Source organism: Spea bombifrons, chromosome 3, assembly GCF_027358695.1.
Source record: "Spea bombifrons isolate aSpeBom1 chromosome 3, aSpeBom1.2.pri, whole genome shotgun sequence".
Classification (NCBI taxonomy): domain Eukaryota; kingdom Metazoa; phylum Chordata; class Amphibia; order Anura; family Pelobatidae; genus Spea; species Spea bombifrons.
The window spans coordinates 8,558,066-8,570,486 of NC_071089.1; the positions used below are offsets into that span (position 1 = coordinate 8,558,066).

The 12,421-nt window shown below is 39.2% G+C and overlaps 1 protein-coding gene across 8 annotated transcripts in view; it reads left to right on the plus strand.

The window, feature by feature from the left end:
* Nucleotides 1–12,421, plus strand: part of ESRRG (estrogen related receptor gamma) — a 114,846-nt gene that overhangs the window by 40,249 nt on the left and 62,176 nt on the right. For all 8 annotated transcript variants that reach the window (XM_053458692.1, XM_053458693.1, XM_053458695.1 and 5 more), the window contains one exon: nucleotides 3,099–3,215. In XM_053458692.1, the coding sequence (XP_053314667.1) occupies nucleotides 3,099–3,215 (117 nt within the window). The remainder of the gene's footprint in view (nucleotides 1–3,098; nucleotides 3,216–12,421) is intronic.

Genomic DNA, 12,421 nt, shown 5'->3' on the forward strand with positions numbered 1-12,421 from the left:
CAGGCAAAGAGGCAAACGTATATAAGAGATTCTGCACCACCTAAACTAATGGTGGAAAATTTGTTAACACAGGGGTCATTAAATTAAAAACATTTGTGGGGGCTTTTAAAGGGCCAGCCCATACGATGAAACAATGAACCACAAGATTAAAATATTATCTTTTATTTATATAGCTCCAACATAGTCCATAGCGCTTCTTACAGTCCCATACATTTAAAGAGGCTGACAGAACTAGAATGGCAATTACAAGAAGCTGAGAATGTAAGAAAATAATAAGTTATCGTAACGTAGTTTCAGATCAAACGCTAAAGCAGATCTGTCGCCTTTTTTTATATCCCGTATTTTACAGCAAACTGAGCTGAGTTAGTTTGATGCATTTCCAATCCTCCGCGGCGACTGGGGGTCTCGGCCCGTCGAGGGGAGCCGAAGAGGTTACATGCTAATGTAAAAATACCCAGGCTGTGTGTGTGTGACACACAAATGAATTACCCATCCGTCCCACAAAATTGCTCTTTATTTCATGATGAAATTGTTAATAAACCACTGATTCCGCGGAAGGAAATCACTCACGCTTTGATTATTAATTCATATATTCATCAGCTGCCTTACTTAAAAACAATTGAAAAGAAGACCCTTTTTTTTTCTTTTCGAGACAATGTATCTATTTGTAGAACATGCGGCACAAAGAAGGTGTTCATGTTGGAGGACCTCTACATTTTTGTCCTGTTCGGCACCATCTAGTCTGCCCTGATGTAAAGACTCAGACCTTAATCAGTCGTTGGTCTCGTCTTAGATCCAGGAGCCATATCCCTATCCCAAGCATGTTTAAATACCATCTACTGCTGGGAGGCTGTTCCATTTATTTTTCACCCTCCTTTGAAATTAACTTATATCCAGTACTTTGTCTCATGGAGACGGGTTTATTTCCCTCCCTGCATTACCAGATTTGCACCTATCTCAAGGGTTAAACCAATGATGTCATGAGATCTTAAGGAGATCGTAAAGAAATGCATACATGCATAAGATGCAGGATTTATATAATTTCTGTTGATTCTGTGCCGATAAAGGTTGGACTGCAGATACCATTATCCACAATCCTAGAACATGACCTAGAACACCCTATGCCACTCAGTTGCCCCTGAGTTCACTGGTCCTCATTCCAGTGTAGGACTGGGCAACTCTGTAACCATACAGCTGGTGTTCAGGTCATCCTCATCCAACCATCGGCTGATGGGAATTGCAGTCCAAGCAACCCTTGGCTAATTGACAATGTTGGGAATCGTAGTCTAGCTGTTGCCCACTGGTGTTTTAGAGACCAAAATGTTACTCCATGTATTGGGAAATGTGGATTTCAGGGCAAATCATAAGCCATCCCTTTCTTGTTATCCCCCCCGTATAGGGCGTCCTGCAACATAAGGCCCCACGTTCCCCCATTAACACAGCATTATATAGCACATACATTACAGATATATGGATCATTGATGGGCTTATCTATAAAGTGTTAGCGATGACAGACCCTTTATCACAGATATTTAACACATTTTTAACAACGGCGTGTCTCCATTTCCGTTCCGTTGAATTAGCACTTGCTGGGGACTTGACTCTTTATGCAGGTCCTGCAATCCGCTAATGTGATATTTAATGAGGAGACATCAGTCCGCAGAAAGCTAGTCAATATAAATCAGTGTTTACAAAGTGTGATTAACTCTGAAATATTTCATCAATGCTGTGGTCCCAGGCAGACTCTATGCTAATTACCGAAATGCGCACATGTTTCTGGGGGACTCCGACGGACCCTGAGTGCTGCAAATAACCAAAAGTGAGATTGCAATTATGCTCCAACTGTCTCTCGTGACAATTTATGCATTTGGTGCGCTGACCTCCCTCTTCCCAAGAGGCCAATAAATAGAATGCATTTTCATTAAGATACTAATGCACTTAATCACAAGGGGGAAGGGTTAGAGTGTAAAGATAGTCCTGTATGCAAGATGAGGCCGACCTCCATGCAAAACCTTCTTCCAATCCTAAATGGGATGTACATTACTCACCCACCTCCATTCCCAAATAACAAGACACATACATGTTAATAAATCAAGCTCCCAGCTTTATTAACTTTTTAACTTGTAACGTTTAACCATTAACTGGGATATGTTTTTTTAAAAAAAGCGTGCAAAACGGGCAACCAAGTGTTCCGGGTTTACTGCAAGACGTCTGGACCAACAGCTTGACCCCTGACCCAAGGCAGCTTTCTTAATGTAGATTATAAATGGGGGTCCTTGCACGCCAGCTGTCCGGCACAAACATGCACAGCTGATTTAGATCTGCAAACAAGGACTTTCTCATATATTGTCCACTCCTTCCCCCAAATCCATACAATATTTATGGTACTCTGTACTTATGTCAGACAGAGACAGTGATAATCCCATATGCCTGGGCATCCCAAAATCATATGTTCCTTCTGCTAGTTGCTTATAGACATATGTTCTATATAGTATATCTATATTGTATTATATATATATATTATATATCATGTCAAGGATTCATCATTAATTATTTTAGAGTAATCAGGATATGTGGTGATTAATTCAGGGGAACTGGAAGGAAAACAATAATTATAACGTCTAGATTAATACATAGAAGTTGCATTCAAAACCTTGCATGAATAGAACTGGATTTAAATATAGTGAAAAGAGCATTCTGTTACATTATATATCTGGGTGGAATTCCTATTTATGAATTTTTTCCTGGTTACAAAAATTATTGAATTGTTACAATTAATATTATTTTATTTTTACCCCGTGCTATGATTGAAGTGTCAGTTCTAAAATAAAAAAACCCATTAATCAGTATTGCTTTCTAATGACAGTAAGGGTTAAACTTTACCTAAGAGTAGAGAATTATGTTTTCCTTTGATACCAGGCTGTAGAGTTCTAAACTCAGCATTTTACTGGGCTGTGTACTTTTTTATTATGGGATCTTACTGGGGGCCAGAACGGTGCTCATTAACAAAAATATATATAATTGTATCCAATAAATGACAGTATTTAGAATTATTCTTCATCTGCCGACTGTGATTCTAAAATGTCTTTATTCCACAGGCAACATAGAATACAGCTGCCCTGCAACAAATGAATGTGAAATCACAAAGCGCAGACGCAAATCCTGCCAAGCCTGTCGCTTCATGAAGTGTTTAAAAGTTGGCATGCTGAAAGAAGGTACAGTGAAAATTCTTCTATTTCACGTGGTCAAAGTAGCACTTTCTTGCTTAAAATGGCAGTGAGCGGAAATAAGTAGTGGAGGACTGTGCTTTGCCGCTCATTTTCTTACAAACATTCATAAACTGATTGTCTAACTAAGCATTGCAAAGGGGGCGTCTCCTTATGGAGACAAAATGGCAGCTCACACGTAGCGCTTCGCTACAATAAAAACCCTTAAAGTAAAATTTATAGTTACTTTTTTATAGTTCTATGCTATGAACATGCAACATAGGTAACAAAATTCACACGTTTCAGTTTAGGATAAACTACTGAACTTTGCCTGGATGAAGCACTTCAGTAAAGCCAAGAGGCAACAGATTGGTGACAAAATTAGGCCCGTTAAATTCTTACCAATATAATTATATTAGATTATAACAATCTAGAAGTGCTCTCATACGATACAGCTGCTTTGCAGGCATTATTGTGGGCACAGTCACCCAGGATTATTGCCAACTTCACAAAATGCTTAGGAAAAATTATTAGAAACTGGAAGAGACGCATCCCACAGCTGGTAATGTACAGATCAAAGTCTCAATGCTTCCCTCTCTGCCAGATACTTTTTAACTTATTTTAAATACTTGAGCCATACCAAAAAAGTTGGCATAATGAAATCGTCTGAGTTTAGAACTAATTCAACAAAAATGTTGTTTGCATTTTAATTTTTTGTTTTGTTTTTTTAACACAAAGCAAATTTAATTGTAAAGCTAATTTAATATCTGAGACCAATTTTAATTTAGATTTTTGAGATATGTGTTTCCAAGTACAAATCGAGTATGTACAATAACAAACCCTAAGACAGTCCAATATTTAACCCTAAAAGTGTCTCATAGTTATCTTTTATGGTTTATTACACATTGTTAAAATTAATTTAATTTACATAATCATAATATATAATAATCTATATGAGATTTATCTATAATAATAGATTATAGATAGATTTTATTTTAAGTATTACTACTGGTCTTTGGCAGAATATCTTTTGGGGCCTATTTTCATTCTTAATGGTTTCAAATTATTGAACGGAATCGTTATTTTTGTTGGTTTTCCCCTTCTGTGTGATTTATAGGAGAATTTCGCATGTTAAAATGACTCTTTATTAATAGACCGAGTTCCTATGCATAGCGATTGAAATCGTACCACCACTGATCTATTCAGATGCAAACCTGTTAAATTAAATTACCAGCCTGTAATAAAATTTGCTGCTTCAGACTCCATGTTGGTGGCAGCGCTGCGTACGCGCGGATGGCTCAGCGGCTCTCCAAATTGACAGTTGAAATCTATTTAGTAGAAAAACACAGAGCCGCAGAATAAGAAATAAACTCGGGTTTGGATCGCTACCGCGAGCAAACGCCAGACTGATGTCACATGGTCTTTCTTAATTTGCGGATTTACTTCAATCCTGAAATAAAAGTAATACTTTCAGACCAGTTGGACCGGCCCGGACTTGTGTTTATCAAGATGTGTTCAGTAATGGCATTAAAGTCATTTTTAATTCAGAAATAAAGGGGCTAATGCAGCATGGAGGCTGCCATATTAAACCCTACTGAGTAGGTTTGATAAATACAATTATCTTTTTTGGGGGGGGGGCATCAAATTCTTTTACAGAAATTTCCAAAGCCATTTTTAAAGAAAATATGTAAAAAATATACATGTCCTGGAAAACATGGCCGATGTGGTCACTCTAGCTCAGACATCCACAGTCCGGCCCTGCTGGAGAGGGACTGGCGGATTATATCCTAGCTGGTGCAGAGTAGCATCAGATCCTGGATCCCCTGGGGTGGGTGTGCGGCTGCCACCCACCTTAGCGTCCCCCTTTAGGCCTAGTTTAGGCAGCTAGATCAGAGCTGCCCTTAGGTAGGGTAAGTGGGGCTCCCGCCCCAAACCACAGAGGGCCACTGCTTACTATCCCTAACGCTTGTGGTCTTAAATTAGTAAGCGAAGTGGAGCTCTGAGACTCTAGTTGTAGAATTTGCTTTTAACCCTTGTGTTTGCGGAAAAAAAGTTGTACCAGCAGCGACCCCCGCAGAGCTGGTATTTGTCGCCCCTTTGACTCTCACTTACTGTAGCGTCTTCACCATTTGAATGCAGGATGCAGATGCGCCTCCCCTCCCCCACCCCGGTCATTGATTAAGTTCTACTGACTAGTTAAATGCTGTTGAGAGCTAAAACATTTCAGAATTCATTAGCTGCCGGTGCGAGTCTGGAAGACTAAAGTGAAGGTGAAGTGAGCAGAAACCTTAAGAGGATTATTTGTACAACTCAGATAATGAAAATGATTTACCGTGCAAATGCCCTACTCCTGGAAACCACCAGACCAATACCTGGGCTCCCCTTTACGGGGGAAAAAATTAAGGACAGTATTTATTGGTTCAGTTCTGGAACTCACGGAAGGTCGGAAAATATATTGCTTTTGTCCACGGAACACAAGGGGTTAATTTTAAGATTGCGACCCCGGACAAAATTCCTGGCCAAATGTCTGCCCCCTCCAGTATTTAAAGGGTTAAGGTGCTGTTGAGTTGATGTTTTCACATTCCTGACTTGTTGTATGCCTTTTTAATATGTTTTTCTTAAAAAAAAAAAACAAAAAAAAAAGCACAAAAAAAAGCTGTATAAATTAAAAATGCCATCAGGCTCCAAGAAGGAGCACACGTGAAGCTGCTGGAACCTGCTGGAGACGACAGCGCGCAGCGTATATCACGGGAAGAACCGGTTTAAACATCACGCCAGCTTTTATGGCTCGTGTGCTTTGGAGAAAAATATTGTGTGTTTCTACTGTACATTCGGAACTCTATAATGCTACGAGGTCAGGCGCTCCTCCAGGCCCAGAGGCTGTTTTTCTGCTTTCCCAATAACGTCGGGTTTATCTGCATAGCCTTCTGCGATCGCGTAAAAAAAAGTAACTCTGCGCATGAAAACGTTTCTTAACCTTTATGCAGGGGCTTCAGGGATCGGACGTCAGGTGTGTTACACGTAGAAAGAGATTCACAAAGTAATTCTTCATGTTTCTTTCGCTGTGGTACTGAATACGATCGGCACCAACTTTCTAAATCAGCCGACACTCTTCAACGATTAACCCTTTAATAACTCATTCCCAGAAGATCTTTTTCATAGTGACAGATAAATAATGGCCCTCGTGAAAGCCAGTAGCTAATCCACCAAGGGGTTAATTATTTTTAAATGATCATTTAATTCCATAATAAAACCCACTATTATAACTTTTACAAAATGTAATGTGTTAACCCTTTTGCTGCTGTTTCTGTTGTAGCTTTTAGGGCTGTAGAACACCGTGGTAGCCACATACCCAGCAAACATAGACAAGAGGGGCATCAAAGGAGAAAAGGGGCAGGTGGGTTCTTCTGGGAATGATAGATAGATAGATAGATAGATAGATAGATAGATAGATAGATAGATAGATAGATAGGAGAAGAAGAAATGTATGCATATAGGAAACACTTAAGTATAGTCAATAACAAAATAAAAGGAATAACATATCAGCTCATCCCGTTCCTAAGCTGACATGATGGCTGTTTTCCATTTTTGTGGGAGTAAAGGACTATAGCTTAGTATTCATTGGGATTGCAAACATCCACCAAAAATAAGACTCTTGACTGTAATAATACTCCACGTTAGAAGTCGTCTTTTTTTTTTTCCTGAGGATTAGGGAGATGTAGTTACTGTGGATACATAACCCCGCTTCCGCTGTAATTCCATTAAAACTTAATCATATTTTATGATGAAAAAAAAAATATAATAATAATTTGAACCTAGCGGAAGGCTTCCATTCCAGCATCTTCATTCGTCACTCTGCATTTTGGTTGAATGCGAGATGCCGGCATTTGTCTAATTTACAGGAAACTTATTACTCTTGTCTTTTAATGGACTTTAGACACCGACCGAGGAGGGAGGTGTGGGGGGGGGGCTGAAGACTGCTTTGGGTTAAAATATATATGAAGATTTCCTTATTCTGTAAAGTCTCCCGTGACAGCGGTGTAATTGATAAAGGGGAGGTGGATACAGACCTGAAAGATGCGAGACACGGTTTGGTGTGGCGTTGTGTCCCCCGAGTGTACAGACAAATAGCTGTGCTTTGTTCCAGGTCTCTGCCACCCAAAAGCACATATATCAACGTGGCAGCGCCATTTGTTGCAAAGTGCTTGAATTTAATATAAATAGGCCTTGTGGTACATTTAAATAAGGGTCATTTCCAAAGTGCTTCGGGCCTTTCATATGTTTGTGTCAAAAATATATGTGAACACGGATTGTCGCTGGAAATGTGTCACGTCGTATTAATATATGGAGGGGAAGCTAAAACAGGTTCACGGGAAAACCTGTTATCCCACCCGACGCGGCTTGGCCCCCTTTCAAGAGCCTTCATTTTTTTGTTTGTTTGTGCGGATCATGGCACCCAGATGAAGAACATTCGAACAAGACCATAGGAGATTATTCTATTTTGTCTTCGTTCTTCATGCCCGAGGAGAGCAGATCTAATGTAAAAAAAATGAAAAGTTCTCTATATGGAAAAATGGGATTTTTGGGCCAATTTTATTACATTTATTTAAGTGCTAAATTTTGAGCACCAAGCAAAAAAAAAAAAAGTAGTTCGTGGTTTTTGACGGTTGCTCCAAATGTAACAGTTTGCACTAAAATTTTGAGGTTGAGCCGCTGGCCAATTATTAGAATTTTTTTGGGGGGGTCCATTTCTGTAATTGACGTGAAATATTTAGTGGATTTTAAAGAAAATACACCAGGGGAATCAGAGACATTTATGATTATTAAACGTATACGTGGATGAGTTTTAAGACGTTAGCGATATATTTAAGACGTTCAAACACTAAACATCCGCCGAGAACGTAAATGTTTTTTTCTTTATTCTTTGCTTTTTCAATGAATCTGTAAAGATGCGGCCATAACTCACACGAGGCGCATGTTCAATGGATCTTGAAACCACGCCTCGCGTGCGGTGAGTTATGATCCGCCAGCGAATCATTTATATTCCGTGTTCGCTGCCCATGCTTTATCCGTGACATACGGACTTAGGGGTTAACCCTGTGCATGCCATTCATTTAAGAGAGGAGAGATCTAAGCAAACCAAACCAACAGCCCTAAAGTAGATTCATTTGTAGCTGGTTCTACATTTAAGAATAAAAGAGACAACGTTAATACTTTAATCAGAGAAAATGAATACCTCCCTGATGAGTATCCCTGTTTGGGTGATAAATTCCTTATTTTGAGACCCAAATACTGCTCCCCCCCCCCCGATGCCCATCTTTTCTAGGAGCTGGGTATGAAGGGAACTTGTAACACTCAAACCTTAATCTGTCTCATTTTATATTCAGGAGCTACATGCCTATCCCATGCATGTTCAAATCCCTTCATTGGGTTATGCTCTACCACTTCTGCTGGGAGGCGGTTCCACTTATCTACCACCCTCTCAGTAAAGCAAAACTTCCTTACCTTACATCTAAGCGTCTGACTCTATAAAGTACAGTCGGTGCTTTGAAGCATCTGAGACTTTATAAACTCCTTCATGTCTGGGGATGATCTTATTAGCTCTATGCCTCTTTTCTGTCCTACGGACACATCAACCACATCTTCATAACCTATTGATGTACGGCCGTGCTGTTAGTCTTCACAGAGGTCAGAGCGATCAATAGAATTTCTTTGGGACACGTGTATATCTTTTGCCGGAGAGCTGAACATGATAATAAAGTTGAGGCCGCATTAATTCAATTTGAAATCTGTTTCTTTGCTTAACAAATGAATAATCTGTCATGCAATCAAAGAATTGGATGGCACTCGGTAACGTTTCGATCCGGCGGGGGGCGTTTAATCATAAAACATCGCAGGGTTAGGTTATAAGCAGATAGATTGCTGGCATCTGAAATCCATGAGCTATTGGTATGCAGAATATGTATAATATCAATTTAAATCCATTTATATTAATATATTTATATATATATATATAATATATAAGATATAATATAATAAATTAATATAATTATAAATATAATATAAAGATGATACGTTTATTGGCTAACTAACGGATAATGGATTGCAAGCTTTTGACGACTATAGAGGTTTCTTCTTCATGAATATTATACCCATGGCAAATATGGTACAACTCTATACCTTTATCTATACATGTGATTTATCTATCTATCTATCTATCTATCTATCTATCTATCTATCTATCTATCTATCTATCTATCTATCTATCTATCTATCTAACTATCTATTCATAACACTGGCAGGTTCCTCCAGCTAGAATGGTTGAGTTGGCCCTGCATAATGTATAATTTAATGGTCGAGGAGACTTTGCAGAGAGCTCAGTGATATAACTATACATTATACAGGGCCAGCCAAGCTCTCTCCTGCAGCAGAAGCTTATCGGAAATGAGCCTTTATAATATATAGGAGCTGAAACTCTCTCTTCAGTGAATGGACCCCACTGTCTCAGAGCGTTTAGTTTTACGAACCATCTGCAGCTCCGTGCCGAACAACAACCCCGTGATCGTGTCACGAGACTAATTACCATTTACACCGTAATAACAAGAGTTCTGGAATTTTCCGGGGACAGGTAATCATTTTCTTGGTCAACGCTGTAGAAAAAAAATATAGAATATGTTACAGAATAGAACCCAAAGTACATTAACCAGTCGAGGACGGATTAAACTATTGCAGAGATCCGAGGAGCTCTGCCGGCGTTACTTCGCACAGAGCCCACTTTCTTCTATCTCCGTAATTAATACTCATTTTAGTCTTCTAGCCCCCCCCCCGCGTTAAAACCTGCTGTGCTTATCACAGTGTGACAGGGAGTTACTTATTGATCTGAAGACCAAACACATCATAACCTTATTGTAAATATTTCTTCGGCGTATTTCCACTCGTACTCGTGATGAAAGAGCAATTAAAATACTTATTATGGAGCGTTCTAAAACACAGCTGTCTAATGAAGCAAACAGACAAAAAAGACACGGGGTAGATAATGTGGATGCTTGGAACGGAGTAATTTCTCTCTAGGGAGACACACTCAAGGAGGAGACGTTTAAACTGTTAGCAGCTCATTTTATATTTTTCCATTTTGCATTCATTATTTTCTGCTTCCTAAATCTGTTTTTCTCGACTCCAGATAAAATGCTTCCCCCCCCCCGACACTTTCAAATTCCCCTTTAAAGAAACAGTAGGTGGGGGTCCGTGATAAGGTTTAGAAATCCAACATAGTTTAAAGGTGCAGTTCCACTTAGACAAAACATCAATCACATCATATTAACCAAATATTAATATATTAATAATTTATAGTTAATGTATAAGCTCATTTGAGCAGGATCCTCCTCACCTGTTGATTCTGAATGTCATCTTGTTATCGTCTATAGTATTTGTTATGTCCTGTCTATCCTTTGTACAGCGCTACGGAGTATGACAGTACTATAAAAACAATAAATAATAATAATATTAATAATATAATACAATATAATATATATACATATTATATATATATCATAAAATGTTAACCTTAACAAATATGTCATTTTTATTCTTTCTTCTAAAAGTTTAATCACATAAAAACAAGAAATGTTCTCGGCGTTTATGGCAACAACCTATCCGTGCTTGTTTTTCGTGTCACACGACCAATAAGTGTTCCCGGCACAAATTATGCAGGAGACAACTGTATGTATGATTTAAGAATTATTTCTGGGTTTTGTCCATTTGAAACTACTAAGAACAATGTGTTTTGTTTTAGTGTTTAATTCAGTAGAGTAGGTTGGACGGCAGTATTTTGACACTAAAGTGGTTAAGTCTGATATTTTCTTTGGTTGTACTATGTAACAATTCCTAGTGATGAAAAATAAGTCAGAATTCCTTTAAAAGTTCTCGTATAACTCCAAAGAGTAGATATTAATGGTAAATATTAAGAAAGCTTGAGTATCCCATCTTGAGTCCGCAGAGAAGAGTGTTCGCAATACCTTTCGTCTCCCTTATATCTGATTTCAGAAAGATATGAAAAGCCCTAAACAGGCAAATCCAAGCATTTCTGATAGCACTTAAAATGACTTCTTCCTTACCTAGGCACTTTTCAGGCCTATTCAGTAACCGCTAATCATTTTCTTTTGGGAAGTTTGCTTCATCCCTAAACAGCCACATTGCAGAAACTCAATTCTTCGCCTTAAACTGGAAATCTTAGAAGGCCGCTGTTTTATTTAAGGCATTAGAAACTTCAGTAGTAAGAAAACAAGAACCGGCGAGGGGCTCAGATGTTAGTATACCGAGTAGACCGACAGCGCCCAGGATTAACATTTTACAGAAATAAGAAGCGGCCTTCATCCCGAACTTTAGTAATAAACACCAATTGAGAAAAAAAGTTTTAAAAAAACAAGATTTTAAAACATTCGACAAGAACTGAAACAAAGATGTCCAAATAAACCACAGATGAAAATCATTGCACCCCCAAAACATTTAATTACCTAAATTAATGGCTCATCTATAAGTAAAATCCTGCCACCCCACTGCGAACCCCAGGCAACCACCGACACCTAGTTCACGTCGGGGTCCCAACCAGCTTCCGCCACTTTGATTTTAGGGGTTCTGATGGTTAAATTCATGGTGTTTCCTTATTCTTGTCGTTAGACGTGCCATTGCAGCCCTAAAATGTAGCATGGGTTGGCATAGAAAGAACCAAAAAATGGCAAGGAATATGCCTCTCCTTCCAGCGTAACACGGCGTATAGAAGACACATACTTTTTGTGCTTCCTCTACTACACAACATCTTCTCAGCAGCGCCGGCGATTGGCAGCGTGCGGATCTGCTATAGAGTGTGCCGGCTGCACCTGAATTAGCTGGAGCCTGCCAGCTTCTGCGATCCCGCTGAGAGCATCTGCCTCCACCTCGCCCGCGCTGTCGCCTCTCCCATTCTTGTGACTAAGAGCATAAATCATCCACCTGTCAGGCTCTCCCGGCTGCCCGGATTATGCAACGCCTGCCTTCATTTGGAGACGGTGTGAACAGAAGATTGCCGCAAATGGCCTGCATTCATTTTAATGCCGTTATAACATTTCCACCGTTTTAATGAGGAATCAAGGTGATGACAACCAAAAGTCTTCATACACCTGGCTTTGAACCGGAGACATATGTAGATACGTCAAGATTTATTTTATTGGAAGAAGAAG